This window comes from Barbus barbus (assembly GCF_936440315.1).
Source record: "Barbus barbus genome assembly, chromosome: 31".
Classification (NCBI taxonomy): Eukaryota; Metazoa; Chordata; class Actinopteri; order Cypriniformes; family Cyprinidae; genus Barbus; species Barbus barbus.
Genome location: NC_136759.1, coordinates 19,328,548 through 19,352,857, shown reverse-complemented (window position 1 = coordinate 19,352,857; position 24,310 = coordinate 19,328,548). Strand labels below are relative to the sequence as shown.

The 24,310-nt window shown below is 39.3% G+C and overlaps 2 protein-coding genes across 2 annotated transcripts; one reads left to right on the top strand and one right to left on the bottom strand.

The window, feature by feature from the left end:
* Positions 1-901: 901 nt before the first annotated feature.
* On the top strand, positions 902-22,391 carry LOC306851824 (TRPM8 channel-associated factor homolog). The gene is made up of 8 exons (XM_079388276.1): positions 902-999; positions 13,962-14,711; positions 14,796-15,787; positions 15,878-15,972; positions 16,111-16,324; positions 16,422-16,661; positions 16,799-17,136; positions 21,670-22,391. Exons 2-8 carry the CDS (start codon positions 14,095-14,097, stop codon positions 21,910-21,912), a joined length of 2,739 nt encoding a protein of 912 aa, XP_079244402.1. The 5' UTR covers positions 902-999; positions 13,962-14,094; the 3' UTR covers positions 21,913-22,391.
* A 39-nt stretch (positions 22,392-22,430) lies between these two features.
* LOC306851734 (endonuclease domain-containing 1 protein) lies at positions 22,431-23,963 on the bottom strand (the record flags this gene model as incomplete). Its single annotated transcript, XM_079388172.1, has 3 exons — positions 22,431-22,822; positions 23,072-23,228; positions 23,667-23,963. The coding sequence occupies 3 exons, from the start codon at positions 23,961-23,963 to the stop codon at positions 22,431-22,433; spliced, it is 846 nt and encodes a 281-aa protein (XP_079244298.1).
* Positions 23,964-24,310: the final 347 nt, after the last annotated feature.

Sequence of the window (24,310 nt, the reverse complement as noted above, 5' to 3'; positions counted from 1 at the left end):
ATATATATACTTTTTATTTTATTGTTATTTCAGCTTCATTTCAAATAATGAAAATTAATTCTAATATTTTTATTTGAATTAATAATAGCGACACTGTGCTATATAATACTGTATATTATTAACATTATTTATATACTGCAGTACACATTCACCCAAAAATTAACTCAGTACAAACCTCAACTTGTTTATTTATTTTAATTAACTGTGCACCGTAAAGGTCACTGCACTGCACCAACACTAAATGTTTACATTCCCTTGAAATGCAAAAGTAAAAAGTACTAAATGCAATGGCAGAATTTTTCTGTTTTAGTCACACAGTGTAGTCCATTCAGTAAATCTATGAACTATAATTTTCTGTTTTGCTAAGGATGCTAAGGTGACATTAAATCGGGCAAGTACGTACGTAAGTAAATAAATGTCACTTGCAAGTAAGAGATAAATGTTTTGTCACTGAATAATAGTGTTTGTGGTCAGGAGGAAGTGAAAGTCAAGCTGGGAAGTTCTGCCTGGTTGAGTGATGTTCTCATGGAATTAGACTGACAGAGAAACCAATTCCATGTTATAATCTGGGTCTTTTTTCAAATTAATAAAATTATGATTTATATATTAGATTAGGCTATATTAATTAAAATGATATTAATGATTCTTTTACTCAACTGTCCAGATGTTTCAAAAAAATCTCTCTAAAACGTGAAATAATTCTTAAAATAATATAAGTGTAATAACTTTACCAGTTTTATCATGCATTAGCCTATCAATAGCCTTAATACGTCTTTAGAGTTTCTTGGAATAGCATGGGGAAATGGGAAATGGTCACAAGTCTCATGTGGGCATGTCTGCGGGAAGAAATCCCCCCTTCGCGCCTGCCAAGCGTTAGTTTAAAATCTGCAGCAGACGGTTTAGTGTCTTATGCGTTTGTGAGGCGTCAACAACTGGTTACAAGAATCCGTTTCTACAGAGATTGCCATCACGACAGGAGTTTTTATTCTTTGTGCGCTGGTAAGTGATGTGCTTTACGCTTGAGTAACGCTTTGCGTGTGCATGTTAACTATGCATTAAAATGAATGATGGTTGTTATTGAAATGGCTAATATTTATTGTAACAATGAATCAGTTTCTATTTTTCATGTGCAGCATTTAGAATGTTTAGATCGACGTTGTATGTCAAGCTGTTTTGACTTTTATTCCTTCTGAGGATATGAATTCTTGATATCAACAATTCAATTTTTATTAGTTAAACTGTTAATTCTTGATATCAGGAATTATATTTCTACTAGTAACAATGGCTATTTTTGATATCAACAATTCAATTTTCACTTGTTAAAATGCTAATTCTTCATATCAGTAATTAAATTGTTGATATCTATAATTGTATTTTCACTAGTTAAATGTCACCATAGGCTATGGCAAGCCGTTTTAACATTTAATCTATAAGCCGCACTAGTATCTAATTTAATGTTACTGGTACTTATTTTTTAAATACTAGTATCTTTTCCATTAAGTACTAGTACTTAGTCATTAACTACTAGTGCTTATTTTTTAGGTACTAGTGCTTATTCAGTAGGTACTAGTGTCTTTTGTAAAGTTACTAGTACTTATTCATTAGATACTAGTTCTTAATCAGTAGATACTAGTATGTTTTCATTAGACACTACTGCTTATTTATTAGGTACTAGTACTTATTCATTAGATACTAGTACTTATTCATTAGATACTAGTACTTATTCATTAAATACTAGTACTTATTCTTTAGATACTAGTACTTATTTATTAGATACTAGTACTTATTCTTTAGATACTAGTACTTATTTCAATAGTGACTAGTAACTATTATAGTTACTAGTAACAAATTTAAAATTTTTGCCATTGACTTCTATGAGGATCCGTCATTGAGATATCAACTATTCAGTTTTGAATAGCAAGTATTCCACTAGTGACTAGTACTTAATTTTTATGTACTAGTAATTAATGACTAAGTACTAGTACATATTTTTTTGATACTTTTACTTATTCATTAGATACTAGTACCTATTAAATAGACACTAATACTTATTCATTAGATACTAGTACTTATTATTAGATACTAGTACTTATCCATTAGATACTAGTACTTAGGGGGAAGTCGTGGCCTAATGGTTAGAGAGTCGGACTTGTAATCCAAAGGTTGCGGGTTCGAGTCTCGGGCCGGCAGGAATTGTAGGTGGGGCCAGTGAATGTCCAGCGCTCTCTCCACCCTCAATACCACGACTGAGGTGCCCTTGAGCAAGGCACCGAACCCCCAACTGCTCCCCGGGCGCTGCAGCATAAAATGGCTGCCCACTGCTCCGGGTGTATGTTCACTGTGTGTGTGTTCACTGCTGTGTGTGATGGGTTAAATGCAGAGCTCGAATTCCGAGTATGGGTCACCATACTTGGCTGAATGTCACTTCACTTATCCATTAGATACTAGTACTTATTTTTTAGATACTAGTACTTATTTATTAGATACTAGTACTTATTCATAAGGTACTAGTACTTATTTATTAGAAACTAGTAATCATTCATTAGATACTAGTACCTATTAAATAGATACTAGTACTTATTCAGTAGATACTAGTACACATTTATTAGATACTAGTACTTATTTGAAATGTTACTAGTAAGATTTTTTATTTTACTAGTAAATTTTTTAATTGAACTCTACTGTAGCCATTTGGACTAGTCATAACATAAGACGAGTAAAAAGCAGATCTGACTAGTAAGATAAGAATTGTTACTAGTAGTAATCACAAAAGATACTACTGTCTAATAAACAGGTACTAGTATCTAATGAATAAGTACCAGTATCTAAAACATAAGTACTAGTAGCGAATGAATGCTTACTAGTATGGCAAGCCATTTTAACATTTAATCTATAAGCCGCACCAGTATCTAATTTAAAGTTACTGGTACTTATTTTTTAAATACTAGTATATTTTCCATTAAGTACTAGTACTTAGTCATTAACTACTAGTGATTATTCTTTAGGTACTAGTGCTTATTCTTTAGGTACTAGTGTCTTTTGTAAAGTTACTAGTACTTATTCATTAGATACTAGTACTTAATCAGTAGATACTAGTGCGTTTTCATTAGACACTAGTGCTTATTTATTAGGTACTAGTACTTATTCATTAGATACTAGTACTTATTTAGTAGATACTAGTACTTATTCATTAAATACTAGTACTTATTCTTTAGATACTAGTACTTATTTATTAGAAACTAGTACTCATTCATTAGATACTAGTACTTATGCATTAGGTACTAGTGCTTATTTATTAGAAACTAGTACTCATTCATTAGATACTAGTACCTATTAAATAGATACTAGTACTTATTCAGTAGATACTAGTACACATTTATTAGATACTAGTACTTATTTGAAATGTTACAAGTAAGATTTTTTATTTTACTAGTAATTTTTTTAATTTAACTCTACTGTAGCCATTTGGACTAGTCATAACATAAGATGAGTAAAAAAGCAGATCTGACTAGTAAGATAAGAATTGTTACTAGTAGTAATCACAAAAGATACTAGTGTCTAATAAATAAGTACTAGTAACAAATGAATAAATACTAGTATCTATTAAATAGGTACTAGTATCTAATGAATAAGTACCAGTATCTAAAACATAAGTACTAGTAGCTAATGAATGCTTACTAGTAATATTTAAATAGATACTAGTCACTATTGCAATAATTACTTGTCAGAAATTAAAAGATGATATCACAAACAGAATAACTACCACTACCTGTTCATTTTGAGATATCTTCAACCTCATAAAGAACTAGTAAGAATGTATTTGGAGATATCTTAATTCAAACAAATTATTACATAAACATGAGTACCTCGAGTCCAATCAGAGTCCACATGGCAATACATACATTAATATACTGATTTAATTTGATTGTTAAGTAGGGCTAACTGGCTTTGTATGTGAGCCTACCTTGCTAATTGGCTACCATAAAAAAATACAAAGAAAAGATTACAAACCTGTTGTCCAACAAAAGTATATTGACATGTTTTTACTCCAAATTCACATCATAACATCAGTTGAGCGTTTGAAATAAGTTCCTTTTGTGATCTGACATGGTTTCATTAAACAGAATGAGGCAGAAATCATGCCACTTTATATTATTACAGTGATAAAGGCTATGTCAATTAGCATTGCATTTTAAACATACTTTATTCTTATAAAAATACCCGAGATGGCTTGAAGAACATAGATAAAACCATATATTGCTGCAATCTGTAACATAGACGCTGAGGCGGCGTTAGAATCCATGTGCGGAAGTTTATTACAAACAGCAACAAACATACACGTGTAATCAGGCAGTGGGTCAAAACCAAAAGAGCAGTCCAATCGTTCAACAGTCCAGGGGGTAATCCGTAAATAGAAAGTGAGAAGCCAGGCAATAATGTCAAACCGTGAATTCAGTCCACACAAGCAAACAATCCAAATAGGGTAATCCGTGAAATCGATGGTCAGAAAACGAGGCAGAATCATACACGTGAAAACAATCAGAAAAATCAGAACAACGCTCAGTAAGACAGGTAACTGGCAATACTTCGCGAAGAGGAAGCACATGGTTTCATCTTAAATAATCCCAAACAGGAAGTGACTGTAGAAGCAGCAGAGGGAGCGTGCAGTCAGTACTCGGGTGAGGGCTCCCTCTGCTGGCTTGGCATTACAGAACCCCTCCCTCTAGGAGCGACTCCTGGAGCTCGGCAAGGACGTCCCCGTGGTCGTGGTGCTGGACGGTCGGGTCTGGCTCGATGGAACTCCTCGGTGAGAGATGGATCCAGAATGTCGTTGGCGGCCACCCATGACCTCTCCTCAGGTCCATAGCCCTCCCAGTCCACCAAATATTGGAGCTGACCCCCTCTACGCCGAGAGTCCAGTAACTCCTTTACCTGATAGGCGGGCATGCCGTCTACATCCAGGGGTGGCGGTGGTTCTGGGGCCAGCTGGCCGGGGTCAGCCTCCGGGTGGACCGGTTTGAGGAGGGACACATGGAAAGAGGGAGAGATACGGTAGTTAGCAGGAAGCTCAAGCTGGTAGGTTACTTCATTAATTATTTTAAGAATCTTGAAAGGACCTACATACCTTGGGCTGAGCTTCCTGCTGGGCAGCCGCAGCTTGATGTCCCTCGTAGAGAGCCAGACCCGCTGTCCAGGTTGGTAGGGAGGGTGTGGATCTCCTGATCCCGTACAGCCCGCTGGAGACGCACATGAGCACTGTCCCACACCCTCTCACTACGCTTAATCCAGTCGTCGACAGCCGGAACCGAGGAAGGTTTACCTGACCACGGGAACATGGGGGGCTGAAACCCCAGGACGCACTGGAAGGGGGTGAGGCCTGTAGATGCATGAGTGAGTGAGTTTTGGGCATATTCGGCCCAGGGGAGAAACTCTGACCACCTATGTTGTTCGCGACTACAATAAGTACGTAGGTATCGGCCGATCTCCTGATTTAGTCACTCCACCTGACCATTGCTCTGAGGATGATATCCTGAGGTGAGGCTGACGTTAATGTCCAGCTGTTTGCAGAAGGCTTTCCAGACTTGAGAGGTGAATTGAGTTCCTCTGTCACTGACAATGTCTTCAGGTAAACCATAGATACGGAAGACGTGATTAAAGAGAGTTAAGGCCGTTTCCATGGCTGTGGGTAATCCTTTTAAAGGGATTAAACGACATGACTTGGAGAAACGGTCAATGATTACTAGAATGGTTGTGAATTCATTGGAAGGTGGCAGGTCAGTGACAAAGTCAATGGAAAGATGAGACCAGGGTCGTTGTGGAATAGGTAATGGTTGGAGTAGGCCTGAGGGTAATTCCTTGGGGGTCTTGGATTGGGCGCAGACCTGGCATGATTTAACGAAATCGGTCGTGTCCTTGGTCATAGATGGCCACCAGAATGAATTTTTTAACAGGTGTAGGGTGCGTGATATACCTGGATGACCAGCACTGAGGGAGGAATGATTGTAATACTTGGCGACGCATCTCTTGGGGTACATAATGTTTGTTTGGGGGACATTGTGGTGGTGGTGGATCTTGTTCGTGCCGGCGATGAATTTCGTCCATGATGTCCCATGAGACTGGAGCCAGAATGACAGTGGGTGGTAGGATGGGTTCAGGTTTGAGATTGTCCATAGGAGGATCATGCTTGCGGGAGAGAGCGTCTGCCTTGCTGTTTTTGCTTCCTGGTCTATAAGTGACTGTGAAATTGAAACGAGTGAAAAAGAGGGCCCATCGAGCTTGACGAGGGTTAAGTCTTTTGGCTCCTTTGATGTATTCAAGGTGCTTGTGATCAGTGATAACTTGGAAAGGATGGCGAGCACCCTCCAGCCAGTGTCGCCACTCCTCGATGGTGGCTTTCATGGATAACAATTCCTTATTTCCCACGTCGTAATTCCTCTCTGCACTAGTGAGTTTCCTGGAGTAGAAGGCACATGGATGAAGCTTGCCTGGTTGACCATGTCGTTGGGAGAGAATAGCTCCTATCCCGCAATCTGAGGCATCCACTTCCACAATAAATGGTAAATCGGGGTCAGGGTGTTTAAGGATGGGGGCTGAGGTGAAGCTTGACTTGAGAGTGACGAAAGCATGACTTGCCTCTTCTGTCCAACAGAGTTTCTTAGGTTTATTTTTGAGGAGTGAGGTAAGTGGAGAAGCTATGGTACTGTAATTTCTGATGAAGCGGCGGTAGAAGTTGGCAAACCCCAGGAATCTTTGAAGCTCCTTGATGGTAGTGGGTTGAGGCCATTCCGTGACTGCTTGAACCTTGGTTGAGTCCATTTTAACTCCATGATGGCTAACTTGATAGCCGAGAAATGAGGTTTGTTGAACGTGGAACTCACATTTTTCAGCCTTGACATAAAGTTGGTTCTCCAACAGGCGGGACAGTACTGCACGGATATGGGTAATATGTTCTGCTTCAGTCTTGGAATAAATCAGAATATCGTCGATGTAGGCAATAACAAATTTGTTCATGAAGTCTTTGAGAATTTCATTGATGAAGGACTGGAAGACAGCTGGAGCGTTGGCTAACCCATACGGCATTACCTGGTACTCATAGTGCCCCCTGGTGGTGAGAAATGCAGTCTTCCACTCATCACCCTCCTTGATCCTGATGAGGTTGTATGCACTTCGCAGGTCTAGCTTGGTGTAAATGTTGGCTTCCCGTAGTTGCTCTAGAGCCGGGGGTACTAACGGCAAGGGGTATCGGAACTTTACTGTGACGTTGTTGAGTCCACGGTAATCTATGCAGGGTCTCAAACCACCATCCTTCTTGCTCACGAAGAAGAATCCGGCTGCGGCAGGGGATGTGGCCGAACGGATGAAACCAGAGTCTAGAGCTTCATCAATGTATTCCTCCATAGCCTGATCCTCCGTTCTGGACAAAGGATAAACTACTTTTAGGAGGCATGGCGTTGGGAAGCAGATCAATCGCACAGTCCCAAGGACGATGTGGAGGGAGTTGCGTGGCTTTGGTTTTGCTAAAAACTTCAGATAAATCTTGATAATGACTGGGGATGGTTATTTTTACCTGTGTCTCAGGGCTCTCAATGCTTGTGGTGAGACAGGGTTGTAACAGGCTGGAAAAACAGTTCTTCTCACAGAATGGTGACCAGTGAATTAGTTCCCCTTGAAACCAGGAAATGGACGGATCGTGGATGGAGAGCCAGGGAAATCCTAGGATGACTTCATATTTGGGTGAGTCTACCACATACAAGGTGATATTTTCGTGGTGAAACAGACCAACTTGAAGTTTTAATGTTTTTGTCTGGCAGTGGATACCATGATCGATGAGAGAGTCGTTGATAGCTTTGATCTGGATGGGTGGAATGCATGGTTGGGTTGGGATGTTATATTTCTTGATGATGTCCTTATTGATGAGATTCAATGTGGCTCCAGAATCAATCATCGCTGTCAGATCAAGAGACAGAGTATCAGTTCTTATGGTAACAGGTAAGGTAAGTGATTTATTTTTTAGAACAGAGAAGTTGTGGATATTTACCCCTGATGAAGGTTTGACCTTGAGTGGACATCCCACACTACGATGGCCTGGTTCACCGCAGTAAAAACACAGATGATTTTGTCGACGACTTGTTCGTTCTTCCTCAGACAGTCGTGAAGCATTAAGTTGCATGGGTTCAACAGATGATTGTTCCATTGTTGGAATGCAGATCGGGGAATTGCGATGACCACTTGATTTAATACGTTGCCTTGGTGTCTGCCTCATGAGATTGAGATCTTAATGGTGAGATTAACGAGTTCTGAAAACGATGAGTTCTCTCGACGACAGGCGAGCTCTGTTTGCAGATCGACATTGAGACTGTTGTAAAAGATGGCTTTGAGCGCCACATCATTCCACCCGCTCTGGGCTGCCAGAGTACGAAACTCAATAGCATAATCAGCTGCAGTTCGGTTACCTTGCTTAGCATGAATAATTTGAGTCGAAATGTCCCTGCCCCCTGCGGGATATTCGAAGACCTCATGAATTTGTTGTAAAAACCAATCGACAGATGTCTTGAATAGAGGATCGGTATCCCATACAGCTGAAGCCCAGTCGAGGGCTCTTCCCGTGAGCAAAGTCATTAGAAAAGCACATCTCTTTTCCTCAGACTCGAATCGATCCCTTTGATGATCAAAATACAGTCTCACTTGACGAACAAAACCCTTGCATTGCTCAGCAGTTCCATCAAACTTATTAGGAAGAGCGAAGCTTACCACTGATGGCATGGGAGGTGGAAGGGATCGTACGTAGTGCGTCAGGTGTTCGTTGACTGATTGTAGTTTAGTGAGCTGCTCTTGATAACTCTTCAATAGTTCACTTTGGTAAGCGAATGCTGCTTGCAAGTTGGAAACCTCCGCTGGATCGATGGTAGGCGAAGTATTCTGTAACATAGACGCTGAGGCGGCATTAGAATCCATGTGCGGAAGTTTATTACAAACAGCAACAAACATACACGTGTAATCAGGCAGTGGGTCAAAACCAAAAGAGCAGTCCAATCGTTCAACAGTCCAGGGGATAATCCGTAAATAGAAAGCGAGAAGCCAGGCAATAATGTCAAACCGTGAATTCAGTCCACACAAGCAAACAATCCAAATAGGGTAATCCGTGAAATCGATGGTCAGAAAACGAGGCAGAATCATACACGTGAAAACAATCAGAAAAATCAGAATAACGCTCAGTAAGACAGGTAACTGGCAATACTTCGCGAAGAGGAAGCACATGGTTTCAGTTTAAATAATCCCAAACAGGAAGTGACTGTAGAAGCAGCAGAGGGAGCGTGCAGTCAGTACTCGGGTGAGGGCTCCCTCTGCTGGCTTGGCATTACACAATCATTGTTTATTTTCTTTATGCTTCATCATTAAAACGTCTATCTGCATAGCAACTAGGCTACATAAACAGCGAAAGCTGAATGTCTTTGTCCATATGGGGGATTTCCTGGAAGTGAGTCTCACTAGTGGAGTTTCGTGAGGGCGCTCTCCGGCGAAGAGTATGAATGAAAAGAAATTACATGAATTGAGTATTCGTTATTGCTCACAAAATAACGAGTAAAAATAGCTAAAATAATTATGAACTTTGAGGTAAACATTTGCAAATCCTTACATTTTTCTTCAGTGTAGAGAAGTGTAATTGTTTTTCCCTTTTCTTGCAGCTATACTTATTATTACATTCATTCTTAAATACTCAGTTTTGTATATTATAGTGAAATAGTGTTATTACAAAAGTAATATTCCTTATTTTGTTTAATGTTTTATTTATTGGTATATAAAAACAAATTTGTTGACTAAATCGTGCAGCCCTACACGTACAGAAAACCTGTTTTTTTATTTTTTATTAATAATGTTTGGCCTTTTTTTCCAAATAAAGAAAATGTTTGTCTGAAAACCATAAGGTTCGGATTTTGTGTGCCCTGTACAGAGCATTAATGTAAAAACATTCAGTGTCTGTAGCACCAGTGTTATATGCAAAAACATTAATGTACAGCCCTGATATGATATTTATTCTTTTTATTGGAGGAAAAAGAGGAAAATAACAGATAATAAAATTGGTGTATTATCTCCATCCTGCCACTAGATGTCACTCGATGACCAACAAACACATTAGACTACTATGTTTACGTAATTACAGTGTTTACTAAACTGACCAAATAGGTTTTCTATGTGCTTGTGTACAAATGATTGTTTCGTTTCTATGTGGTTTCCACAAAAAAGTACATTCATCTCCTTTCCGTTTCTTGTCTAATCTCTCTCCTATACGTTGCTGGTTCATTAATATTCAACATACGATTAGCATACTGGGCAGAAATGCTCATTTTAAAAGTACTAGTATCTATTAAGTTCAGGATATCTCTGGTCTAAAAGTTACTAGTAACTAAAAAATAAGAACTAGTTCTATTTTGTCTTAACAAGAAGAGTATAAATAAATACTAGTCACTATTGGAATGTATTTTATAGTTAATTTTTATTTTGTACCTATAATTTCCTGAGGACAGAAATGGCACCCATTTGGTGGAATGGCCCATATCTTGGCCATGAATCAAGATTACATTCCCACATCTTCATGGCCACGATTCATTCATTCCTTTGTTTTAGTTAAATCATGGCCATTTTCTACTAATTCATTCCTCTGATTGGACAGATTCATAGTTTAAAGCTAAAAGAGTCTTTGTCTATCACACAATATGCAGTTATCTGTGAAATAATACTACAGTATAACTACACAAACAATGATTACTCTGCTTGGCTCTCAACGAATGCGGACGCATTTTTCCTCCCTCTCCTCTCCTTACCTTCCCTGCTTTGCTCTCTCGTCTTGTGTATTGTCTAATACTTGAGAGACTCTCTCTGCACTGCTCTCCAAACTGAAAAATCATGGATTTGATCAACTGGTCTCTCAACGCAATTGACACCATTTCTCGACGAGAAGTTTGGGTTCGGGCGAACCTGATTGCCCTGATCCATCGCCTTCGCTGCTTTGTACCGCCAGTCTGACAAGCGGGTCTGTGACCAGCGCTGAGAATGGCTGCCGGACCAGATGGCTGCTTGCCGGAGCTGGATAAATTCCCCTGTTGCAAAGTCTATGTTTGTGTCTATGTTGTATTGATTGCTTATGTGCTTTTGTTGCTGGGGTGTTTTTCCTGTTCTCACACTGTACTCCCAAAGGAGCATAGTTTGGGGGTTATTTTTTTCTCCCCCCTTTCCTTATGTTATTATGCTGTATTTCTTCCTAAATTCCCTGTCTTCCTGTCCTGTCTACCCCCTTGTCATATTGTATGTATGTTGTGTATGTATGGACAGGTTGATGGCTAATTTTGCTGGTACTTGTGACTAGTGACAATAAAGGGCTACTACTACTACTACTACTGCTGACTGGTTCCCACTATTGAGAGCTGGCATTGACTCCTCTAGACTGTAAATCAGGGCAAAAGTTATGCATTGTATTCCAGGCTTTAATTATATGGAATGCCAAGCCTGCCAGTATTAGAAATAAATAAAGAAATCTACAAAGAAAATTAAAAAAAACAAAAATAAATAATTACTTATAATTTTATTTCCATATTTATACATTTATTTCCACTTTTATTTATTTTCACATTTATGTATTTATTTATTTATTTTCACATTTATTTATTTCTACATTTCTTTCTTTCTACTCTGGCTCGATTGCTATTCCTGTAGGGTAATGAGGAGGGCGTGTTTAACCTCAGGAATAGCAATCGAGCCAGAGTATTTGAGGGGTAAGCTTCGAGGCCACAGTGACACCTTGTGGTGCCCAAACGAAGTACAAGAAGTGTAGCCTACATGATGCACATGTTGATAGTGTGGGATGAATGACTTAGATGGGCAATATGACCAAAATGTATAAATAAATAAATGTGGAAATAAAGAAAGAAATGTAAATAAATACATAAAAGTGAAAATAAATAAAAGTGGAAAGAAATGTATAAAGAAAAAATATATAAAAAAAACATTAATAAATACATAAATAAGGAAATAAAATTATAAATATTTATTTAATTTAGCTTTTTTTTTACTTCTCTTTGTATATTTATTTATTTTTGCTTTTTTACATTTCTTTGTACATTTCTTTTTTTCTTTATTTCTAATAATGGCAGGATTGGCATTCCATATAAATAAAATGAGAACACAATTAGTTATTGCAACAAATTCTTAATTTGCAACCATAGTATTTTTCTTCCCCACACATCATGTGTGCAAGGCTTCCTACCAAGCTACATCTCACAAATTGCTTTTTTTATGGATAACTATCACTGGATATTCACACATAGTCAAGCATGTTTACCTCAAATAATCTGTACTAAAAAGAGATCTAAACAGCTTTAAAAAATGTCAAATACTGTAGAGGGAGTGGTCGATGGTGGTTTCTGGATGAACAAACAAAATGAAAAAGGTGTATTTATGGGCGTGCACATTGGGTGAGCTACTAATAGGGAAGCTATAGTTATAGCCACAAACACCTTCTCACAATAGTTACACATAGCTAAGCAAGAAAGTCATCTGAATGGTTTTGTATCTCCAGATGAAGGTGCGTATGAAATGAATGTTCCATTTAGAATAAAGTAGAAATTATGAGACATCAAGTTTCAAGTGTGAGATATGAATTTGCCATTTTTACAAATGTAGTCATAAATGGGAAAGGATAAGGCAAGGCAAGACAAGGCAAGTTTATTTATATAGCACATTTCATACACAGTGGTAATTCAAAGTGCTTTACATAAAAGAAAGTGAAATAGACATTAAAAATCAATAAAAACATGGAAATAAAAATAATAAAAACAAGGAAATTTAAGATGATATAGAAATTTATTTAAAATGAATTTAAAGAAAATTATTATACATAAAATTCATTGCAGTCAGTTCGGACATATAGCACAGTGCTCATTCAACAAATGCATAGTTAAACAGATGAGTTTTGAGTCTTGATTTAAATGTGGCTAATGTTTTAGCACATCTGATCTCTTCTGGAAGCTGGTTCCAACTGCGGGCCGCATAATAGCTAAAAGCAGACTCCCCTTGTTTTGTGTGAACCCTTGGTATTTCTAACTGACTCGATCCTAATGATCTGAGTGGTCTGTTCGGTTTATATTCAGTGAGCATATCAGCAATATATTTAGGTCCTGGGCCATTGAGTGACTTATAAACAAGTAAAAGTACTTTAAAATCAATCCTAAATGTAACTGGAAGCCAGTGTAGGGACCTGAGGACTGGTGTGATATGCTCAGATTTTCTGGTTCTAGTCAGAATCCTGGCAGCAGCATTCTGGATGAGCTGCAGTTGTCTAATGGTCTTCTTGGGAAGGCCGGTGAGGAGACCATTACAGTAATCCACCCTACTGGTGATAAAGGCATGAACAAGTTTCTCCAAGTCTTGACTGGAAACAAAACATCTCATTCTTGCAATGTTTTTGAGATGATAGTATGCTGATTTAGTTACTGCTTTGACATGACTACTGAAACTAAGGTCTGTCTCAGAATCACCCCAAGATTTCTGACTTGATTTTTAGTTGTTTGACCCCTAGAGTCAAGGTATGCATTCACCTTGAGAACTTCATCTTTGTTTCCAAATGCAATGACTTTAGTTTTCTCCTTGTTTAACTGAAGAAAGTTCTGGCACATCCAACTGTTAATTTCATCAATGCATTGGCAGAGGGTGTCAATGGGGCTGTAGTCATTTGGAGATAAGGCTAGGTTGATAAGGAGATAAGGTTGAAATTGTGATGTGAATCATTTCAGATTTTTGTATCATATGTTCAGAAATGTAATTCATGGAATGTAATTCATGTTCGGCTACTGTACTGAATGTTCATTTATAAACAATTTTGTAACTGTAAAGAGTTACAGTTGCAAAATTATGTTTATAAATTTATGCAACTTGATTTTTTTCTCTCTGTTTCTGTTTTTGTGTAGGACTAAAAACCAGTCGGTATCAATTTACTTCACAAGCTCTGGTTGAACAAACCCAGTGCTTTTACCCTGTAAAACTGGCTGTACATTGAGAGTGATTGTTTTGAATTGACTTGCTAAACAGAGGTAATCCACAATGGCACGTGAACAGGACTACTCCACTATCATGTATGGGCTGCAGGAGCTTCATTTTGAAGGGAAAGCAGTGCCCAGTGATCTTGTACTAATAGGTGAACATGCCTTTCCACTTGCCATGAATCCAAGAGGCCAGGTGCTGATGGCTGCATCTCATTATGGTCAGGGACGTGTGGTGGTGTTGGGACATGAGCAATACCTAACATGCTTCCCTGGCCTGATAGCGAATGCGCTTATGTGGCTCATTCCATGTACTGGTGATGCTGGCATTATAGGGATTCAGAAAAGTTTACGTTCAGTTGCTGAAAACTTGAACTACTGCCCTATCAAGACAGAGCTAGGAGACTTTCGGAATGGATTAGCTATATATATCACAGATGCTTACAGTGTTGCGAACTGTGCAAAGGATATGATCGCTTTCATCAAAGCTGGGGGTGGCTTAATCATTGCTGGCCAGGCCTGGAGTTGGGCTGCAGCCCACCCGCAAGAAAACACTATAAGGAACTTCCCAGGAAACAAGGTGTGCAGTGTTGCAGGAATTTACTTTTCGGAACACCAAGGAGAAGTTGGCACCTTTCCTATTCCAAGAAACATCCCTTCTAGTTGGCTTGCTGTATCGTAAGTTCAGCAGACATTCTTACTTTTTACCCATTCTTTCAGAAACATACATTTCACCAATTGTTTTGAATTTTTACTTTTCAGTATAGGCAAGGACTTTAAAGATGACCTACAGTTCTTGCTAGAAGGTGTGTCTGAGTTTGACATCCAAGGTGGGGCAATAGCATCTGAGGTGATGGTGCACGGACCATTAGCATTTCCCATTGCAGTCACTCCAGCTGAAAAAGCATTCATTGCTGGTGCCTATTATGGGCAAGGTCGAGTAATACTGATATCACATGAAGACTTCATGGGCCGGGACTCTCTGTCCACTTTCCTGACCAATGCTATCAAGTGGCTTGACGAGGGCCACAAGGGTGTTATTGGGATCCTACCCAGCCTAAAGGCAGCCCACACAGTACTGAGCAAATCTGGTTTAGATTGCCAGTTGACTGGTTTCAGAGAAGATCTAAGCGTCTACATTTGCACTTCATACAGTGATGCCCAGTGTGCAGAGATCCAAGAATTTGTTGCTGAAGGCGGAGGTCTTATGATTGGGGGTCATGCCTGGTATTGGGCCCAGACCCACTGTGGCTGCAATGTGATGACTGATTATCCAGGAAATCGCATTCTTAATAAAATGGGATTGAGTCTCTTGGGCAGCACCTTGGATAGAGGGTTATACAAAGCCCTAGACATTGAGCATTGTTGTAAAGAGGGGTACCACTTTCGCAGTATGCTGTATCGGTTTGCTGAACATGTAAACCTGGGGCAAGAATTGAATAATCAAGAACAGAGTTGGTTGAAACGGCTGAGCAACGACTGTACCAGTTACCTTCGCATGCGATCCCATGACAGTGCCGCCTATACCTCAATGGTAGCACTTCTTAGTGACATAGTGAAGAAAGTGGGTGTTCCACAAGTGTGTAGTAACTGCCCTGTTCAAAGTGCCAAAGACCACCTGATGCTCCACGTTGGGTCTGAGGTATACAAGGTGTCACCCGATCCTGACGCCCTTCTTCCATACATCATTAAGGACAGACCTATCTTGCCAACTGTGTCTAATGCAAGAATTCAGATCAGTGCCAACACTAGAGGTACGAAAGTTTTCCCACCAAATATTATTTCTTGTTTAAGTTTCAAAATACTTGAACACTATAAAATAAGAATGCAATTACTTGTTTCAGCTTGTGAAGAATGGATAAGCACAGGGTTATATCTTTCTCCTGGTATGAAGACGTTCATAGCAGTACCTCCAGAGATCGTTGGGAAAAATTGGCAGGTGATGAATCAAGTCTATACATGTATCCAATCAAGAAATTGTTGCAGCATATAGTATACTTGTCATGATAGGTACAAATGTTTTGCTCATAGGCTTTGAGAGCATGTTATTAACATGAGGGAATAACACTTTATGCAGGTGCAGCTTGGTTGCCAAACAGATGATATTAGGGAAGCAAATGTTCTGAAACGGGCTCCTGTGGTCTATGAGCGATTCCCTTTGGACACAGAGATGGTCCAAGTCTGCAATCTATGGGGAGGGCTCATCTACTTTAGGGCACCTCCTCAAAGCAAAGTGGATGAAGTGGAAATTGTCGTGCAGGTCTCAGTACAGGCTCCATACTTCAAGTCTGGTAAGAATTCTGAATGAGCATCACAGTGAGGTTTCTATTCAGAACATTTAAGGTTTTATGATAAAACTTTTCAACACTAACTTGTTTCGTCCCTTAGGAGAGACCAGTGTAGATGACTGGGTAAATAGGATCCGTCAGGCACCCGCCCCCTGGGCAGAGCTTGAGTTTGAGAACATCATCATGACACTAGAATCAGAATATATAAGGAATCTGGACTACCCTGACGAGGTGGCTAAACTGTGGGACACCATAATGAGAAGCATAGCTGACTTGGCAGCAAGGCCTGCCAAGTTCCCCCGCAAAGAGCGGTTTGTTGCAGATGTTCAGATCTCTCACGGTTGGTGGTACTATTAAATACTCTCAGTATCTTTCTTAGAATAAAGAAGCATCAGTATTACAACAGAATCATGCTGTTAAATTAATTACACTCATACTGTCCTGGTGATAACACCGTTCCCCCTTTTAACCTTGCAGGTTTCATGCATGCTGGATATCCCATCATGATGCACTCCACCTCTGCCCCAGATCTAGTAAATGTAGAGGAAGCCTTTAAAGGTGGGATTTGGGGATGCATTCACGAGCTGGGTCATAACCAGCAGCGTGACGTTTGGGAGTTTCCTCCACACACCACTGAGTGCACTTGCAACCTGTGGTCAGTGTACGTACATGAGGAAGTGCTGGGTATAAATAGGTCAAATGCTCATCCAGACATGACTCTACAAAACCGTCAGGCTCGTACCAAGAAGTATTGCAGTGGCGGTAAGGATTTAAACAGCTGGCGTATGTGGACAGCACTCGAGACATACATGCAGGTGCGAACAGACTGCATATAATTTAATATATTATTTCATTATTTAAAAACATGTTTTTCAAGTATTTAAAGTATTGTTTGATAATGTACATATTTGGTTATATCCTTATTGATAGTATTGTGATTGTTTGAGGCTATAATGTATTATACGTAAACCTTGGAAGTAATAATTTCCTTTTGTTTTCCAAAGTAAATAAAAAATATAAATTTGTAATAAAAAAAGCTTATGTGGTATGAACAAATAAAAACATTATACTTGTTTACAGAGGTGGAAAGTAACAAATTACATTTACTCGCATTACTTTAATTGAGTAGCTTTTTGTGTACTTCTACTTTTTAAAGTAATTTTTAAAATCTGTAATTTTACTTTTACATAAGTATATTTAGTTTGAAGTATTTTACTTTGCTACATTTTAAAACACATTAATTACTGAGTAAAACCTGGAAACTATTGCAGTAAATGGGCAGGAGAACAAACTGGCGCTAAAATGACAAGAAAGATGCAGACAGACAAGACAGGCTTTATGGTGCAGACCCATCTGAAAACCAAACCCCGTCGTATTCGGCTGAAGTTGAACTCGAAGGAAATGAAGCGAACCCCTGGCCATGTTTATGCTCTATTATGCAGTGTAAACTGTGTTTGCTTATGGAGACCAAACTAGCAGCTTATAAAATCTCGACATCAACCCTTCGCAACCTCTTGCTCACTTTGGATTCTGGTAATTTTAATTTTGCCCAACTTAACTGCTGCCTTTGATACAATCCACCATAGAATTTTGTTAGATCGTTTACAGCAGAAGGTTGGGATTAGTGGTATTGTTTTACAATGGTTTTCTTCTTATCTGTCTAATAGGTCTGTATCTGTTACAGTGGGTATTCAATCTTCTCCTGCAGTTCCTCTATCTTGTGGGCTCCCACAAGGGTCCATATTAAGTCCAATTCCGTTTTCTCTATATATGATACCGTTGGGGAGTATTTTTAAGAAACATGAGATTGCATACCACTGTTATGCTGACGATATTCAGTTGTTTGCCCCATTACATCCAGTTGATAAGTCTTGTGCTACAATTGTTAAGTGTCTTGAGGATGTAAAATCCTGGATGACTAAGAATTTTCTCCATTTAAATGAGAGCAAAACAGATGTGGTTGTTTTTGGTCCTCTTAGCTCTTCACCACTTATTTCTAGTTATTTGGGGACTCTTTCTAGAAATGTTTATCCATTCGCAAAAAATCTAGGTGTATTTTTTTTATTCAGAGCTGAATTTTGTCAAACAAGTTAATACTGTGGTGAAAATTAGTTTCTACTACTTAAGGTTAATATCTAAGATTAAACCTATGCTCTCATTTAGAAATTTGGAGACAATCATCCATGCTTTTATATAATCTAGATTGGATTATTGTAATGCTGTGTATTTAGGAATTTCTCAGTCATTGTTAAATCAATTATAGCTTGTTCAAAATGCTGCTGCCAGATTATTGACTAGTAGGAGAAAGAGGGATAGAATAACGTCTCGGTTACGTATGTAACCCTTGTTCCCTTTCGGTCAGTCACTCCAAGTCACGTCGGATGACCGACGAATTGGGATCTCGCCAGAGAGACCAATCCACTTCGAGTGTAACTAAACGAGCCAATGGACATTGGCATGCGATCATTGCATCCAGCTGCCGCTGATCATAGCGTGAGCATAAGAGGCAGCAGGTGCACCGCATTAATTCATGCTTTCGCTGAGGAGCCGAGCCGGTGACCCGGCAGTTCAGCGGTGGTACAGCGACTGTGGCGATGGGATGTGACGTCTCCGTTCCCTCCTTCAGGGAACGAGGGTTACATACGTAACCGAGACGTTCCCTTTCGGTCGGTCACTCCGAGTCACGTCTGAACTGTACCTTCTCCTGCTCCTTCATGTCAGCGAGACACAGCCAGAGATGGCGCTCCTGGACCACTAGCATGGACATCGCACGACCCAGAGACTGTGCGGTCACCTTCGTCGCTCGAAGCGCGAGGTCCGTCGCAGCACGCAGCTCATGTAGAACCGCCAGGTGGTGACCACCCTCGTGCAGGTCTTTCAGGGCTTTGGCCTGGTGGACCTGCAATAACGCCATGGCGTGGAGGACAGAAGCCGCCTCCCCACAGGCTCTATAAGCACTGCCAGTTAGACCTGATGAATACTTACAGGCCCGTGAGGGGGAGACACGGGTCACCCCGCAGGGTGGTAGCGGCTGTTGGACATAGTTGCATGGCCACAGACCGCTCCACCAAATACTGGTGAATTGGTGGTTAAAATGAAGCTTTGGCAGTTTAGCAAAAGGTTTTGCACAAATTAAACAAAAAGACAGTAGTACAGGGTGTGCGATATACACTCACCTAAAGGATTATTAGGAACACCTGTTCAATTTCTCATTAATGCAATTATCTAATCAACCAATCACATGGCAGTTGCTTCAATGCATTTAGGGGTGTGGTCCTGGTCAAGACAATCTCCTGAACTCCAAACTGAATGTCAGAATGGGAAAGAAAGGTGATTTAAGCAATTGTGAGTGTGGCATGGTTGTTGGTGCCAGACGGGCCGGTCTGAGTATTTCACAATCTGCTCAGTTACTGGGATTTTCACGCACAACCATTTCTAGGGTTTACAAAGAATGGTGTGAAAAGGGAAAAACATCCAGTATGCGGCAGTCCTGTGGGCGAAAATGCCTTGTTGATGCTAGAGGTCAGAGGAGAATGGGCCGACTGATTCAAGCTGATAGAAGAGCAACTTTGACTGAAATAACCACTCGTTACAACCGAGGTATGCAGCAAAGCATTTGTGAAGCCACAACACGCACAACCTTGAGGTGGATGGGCTACAACAGCAGAAGACCCCACCGGTTACCACTCATCTACACTACAAATAGGAAAAATAGGCTACAATTTGCACGAGCTCACCAAAATTGGACGGTTGAAGACTGGAAAAATGTTGCCTGGTCTGATGAGTCTCGATTTCTGTTGAGACATTCAGATGGTAGAGTCAGAATTTGGCGTAAACAGAATGAGAACATGGATCCATCATGCCTTGTTACCACTGTGCAGGCTGGTGGTAGTGGTGTAATGGTGTGGGGGATGTTTTCTTGGCACACTTTAGGCCCCTTAGTGCCAATTGGGCATCGTTTAAATGCCACGGCCTACCTGAGCATTGTTTCTGACCATGTCCATCCCTTTATGACCACCATGTACCCATCCTCTGATGGCTACTTCCAGCAGGATAATGCACCATGTCACAAAGCTCGTATCATTTCAAATTGGTTTCTTGAACATGACAATGAGTTCACTGTACTAAAATGGCCCCCACAGTCACCAGATCTCAACCCAATAGAGCATCGTGCCCTGGATGTGCATCCTACAAATCTCCATCAACTGCAAGATGCTATCCTATCCATATGGGCCAACATTTCTAAAGAATGCTTTCAGCACCTTGTTGAATCAATGCCACGTAGAATTAAGGCAGTTCTGAAGGCGAAAGGGGGTCAAACACAGTATTAGTATTGTGTTCCTAATAATCCTTTAGGTGAGTGTATATCGTCTGTGATAATATCGTAATTGTTGTTTTAACGATGCGTGATTTGACATTATCAGTATTTTTCCAAAAACCAAACAAAACACTACAGAGTGCTGTGAAGTCTAGTAGATTAGACTAGTGCGCGCACGAATTTAGAGTGCATTCTTTGTGTGATTGAGTCTGTTAAAATACATTTAGAATGATCAAAAAATTGAAAATATAGGGGCAGAAAATTTATATTTATATAATTTCATATAGTAAATCAGTCGTAATATTTATTAACACAACGTTTCGGTCACACGACCTTCATGAAGGTCGTGTGACCGAAACGTTGTGTTAATAAATATTACTTTTTTGCAAGTTACGATAGTGTGCGGGAATTGCTTGTCTGTTGAGGCGATCCACCTGGTTGGTCCTTTGTCCTACGCACCTATTACTTGCAGGTGTGCGATGGAGTTTGATCACTATATAGTAAATCAGTATCACAGGAAGAGTGCCGTTTTTTCTCAAAAAATCTGCATGATTACATATAGATTGTTTTTTTTGTTTTTTTATAGAACAGTTCAATAAACAAGAAGTTAATTAAGAAACTTGCGTTTTAGACACCAAATTGCCTGTTTTTGCTCTATTTCAACAACAAAAATAATCCCAAATACAGCCACAGCACTGTTTTGAGTCAAAAAAGTTTGACACCCTTGGCCTGTCTCATTTTTGCGTCCCTCCCACTGTTAAAAAGTAACTAAGTAATTTCGACTTTGAGTAAATTTTAAATGAGCTACTTTTTACTTTTACTTGAGTAGATTTTTAGACTGGTACTTTTACTTAAGTAAATTTCATTAATGTAATGGTACTTTTACTTGAGTAAAATATTTTCGTACTCTTTCCACCTCTGCTTGTTTATATAATTACTATAACAAATATAATTACGTAAATATAAAAGTATATATTTATTACACCTATTTACTCTCATCTTCCATCATCACATCTAATTTTTTTTCCAGCTTCAGGAAAAATTTGGCTGGGACGCTTTCAAGAAAGTTTTCACTGCCTACCATGATATGAATGAAGTGCCAAATGACAACGCAGGCAAGATGAATCTATATGCTGAGACCTTCTCCAAGGTGGTCAATCTGAATCTTTGCCCTTTCTTCAAAGCGTGGGGTTGGCCCATCCAGCCCAGCACACAAGAGAAAATCTCTCATCTCCCTGAATGGAATGACCATCCTATGGTCCAGTATGCATAAGTGCATCTCAGATTGCTTTTAAAATATACAGTGCCAGTTTTCATGTAGCTAATGGGTAAGATTAAGTATAAAAATTATATATGCTTACCTGGAATGTCATGGAAATTAACGTTTCTCATTTTATTTAACAAGTACATGGGCAATTGACTCATGTCAGTGTAAACATAGAAAGTGGCTTTCATTTTAAATATTCAGAGCACTTGCTATTAACTTAAGGTGGCTGTAGCCTAGTGGGCTAAGGTTAAATAAAATAAGAGCATGCATGTAAAAAGCATGCATTTTACATGCAAGAAATATACTTTTCATAAATACTAAAAACTGCATAAATGATGTACTGCAATTAACAGTATGGCATGGTATTTTCTATTGGTGTATTTCCCTTTCTTATCCAAGAGAATAAATCATATATATTATTTTAAAAGACTGAATGGTGCATAATGTTGATGTGATTTGAAAATAAAGAATTAAGCCCTGTTGGTAATGCTCGAGATTTAATAAATTCATGTGAATGTGTTAGCCTAAGATTTGCATTGGCCACTGAACAGCTCATTCACCGGTGCATCAGAGAATTGCTGAAGGAAGTCGACTATCTCATCTAAGTTGCATTCTACAACAACATTCAGCTCAGTGTTTAGGGCAGTTGCAACACCGCTTAGGATGGGGCGGCCGTTTTGATTGACGCAGCAGTAAGCATTCCAGATGTACTCTGGGATATTGACCCTTTTGACATTGTTCTTAATGATCCAGTTGTTAGAGAAAGGAATGGCTCCAACCAGCACATAAGCCTGATGACAGTTGGCATTGAACAAGCTGGTCAGTTTAGACTTGTGTTTGTTCCAAGCATTCTGATTCAGCGTTGGGTTTTGAGGCACCACATTGGTCAGGGTAAAGGTGGAATTGCGACTTAGAACTAAAAGAGAGTGAAAAGGGGGGAAAACATTAGAAGAAAATCATTCACTTCTGAGATTAAGGATATTTTCCTTCAGGAAAACTCATTTTAAATCTATATTATCTCTAAGTGTCCACAGTACTAACTTCTAACTTTGGTGATAAACATAATAATACTGAATGTTATCTGATCTATCTGAAACTATGACCTCAGTCCCTAAAAATGTCAGCAGGAGTGAAGGCATAGTGAAATACTTCATTAGCTGTTTACCTACATGATGTCCATTGGGGTTCAAGTGTCCACGGTCAAATCCTGAGTTTGTGTAGTCTTCATTCAGAGCCTGTATTTCTCCCAAATAGATGTCTGGGTTCTGCTGCGACAGCTTATACCCGTCTTCCATTTCACTGGGCCATGAGGGATTCACCAACTAGCAAAACAACAACATACAAATCTAAAAGTTAACCCTTCATTTCTTGAAGTATTCTTGTGTTTTATTATATTTTAAAATCAGTTTCTGTATATTGTTTTGGCCAAAAAAAAAAATGAAATTTTACAGTTATTGCAAAACAGTTCACTGAACAACTTTCATGACAAAGTGTCACAATGAAATCTGCCATTAAACACCCTTTTTTAAACATCAGTTTTGTAAGTGTAAAACAGAACTAAAACATATACACACACACATATATATATATATACACACATATGTATATATATATATATATATATTTTTTTAATTATTATTTTTCCATAAGCATGTAATTATTGTTTTATTAAGGTGAGAATCCAACTGGATGGTCAACAGTAACCAAAAGCAACAATCAACACATTTTGAAGGCACTATACGTTAATAGATATAACTCACCTGTGGCTCTACAAACCAGCGTGTCTCTCTGCCTCCACCGTTGATTGGCTGAAATATGTAAGCAGAATAGACAGCTGTGTGGTAGTATGTGTTGTACAGTGTGGCGAAGTGATACGTGTTTAGGAAGCGCTGACATAAACGGACCACATCTGGCAGGGAAGCTTCCAAATCTGGAACTTTCTCCTTGTAGAAGAACTTGATGCAATCAGGTGAATCCCAGAAATTAGCCACCACATGTCCATCTGCAGGGCCCAGGAACGCACCAATGAGGACACATACAATGAAAGAAGCCTCCATAACACAACAGACTAAATACAGCTGAGTACAGATGTCTTATAACACAGCTCTCCTTTATCACTCCTCTCTGTTTTCACTCCTCATGACTGAGAGCAATAGAGATCACATGCTATATCCAAATTTAGCAGCATTTGGAGTAGTTGATAACATAAATTAATTTAAGTTGCACGTTAACTAAGTAGTTGAGTAATGTTTCATTTTTTCCAAACGCTGTGTGTCAAGGTGTTTGTTTCCCATGACTCAAAAGTGGCCCCATGGGAACAGCACTGGCGTCTGACCTTCACGTAACTCGAGAAAGGCTCTGATTAACAGAAAAAAACTGATGCCCTCCAATTTGTGCTTACTGT

Excerpts from the sequence above, each read along its gene's own strand:
- LOC306851824 (XM_079388276.1), top strand. The coding sequence starts at position 14,095 with ATGGCACGTGAACAGGACTACTCCACTATCATGTATGGGCTGCAGGAG. Across the intron at positions 16,325-16,421 it reads GGCTCCATACTTCAAGTCTG|GAGAGACCAGTGTAGATGAC; the intron begins GTAAGAATTCTG and ends TTCGTCCCTTAG. Across the intron at positions 17,137-21,669 it reads CACTCGAGACATACATGCAG|CTTCAGGAAAAATTTGGCTG; the intron begins GTGCGAACAGAC and ends TTTTTTTTCCAG.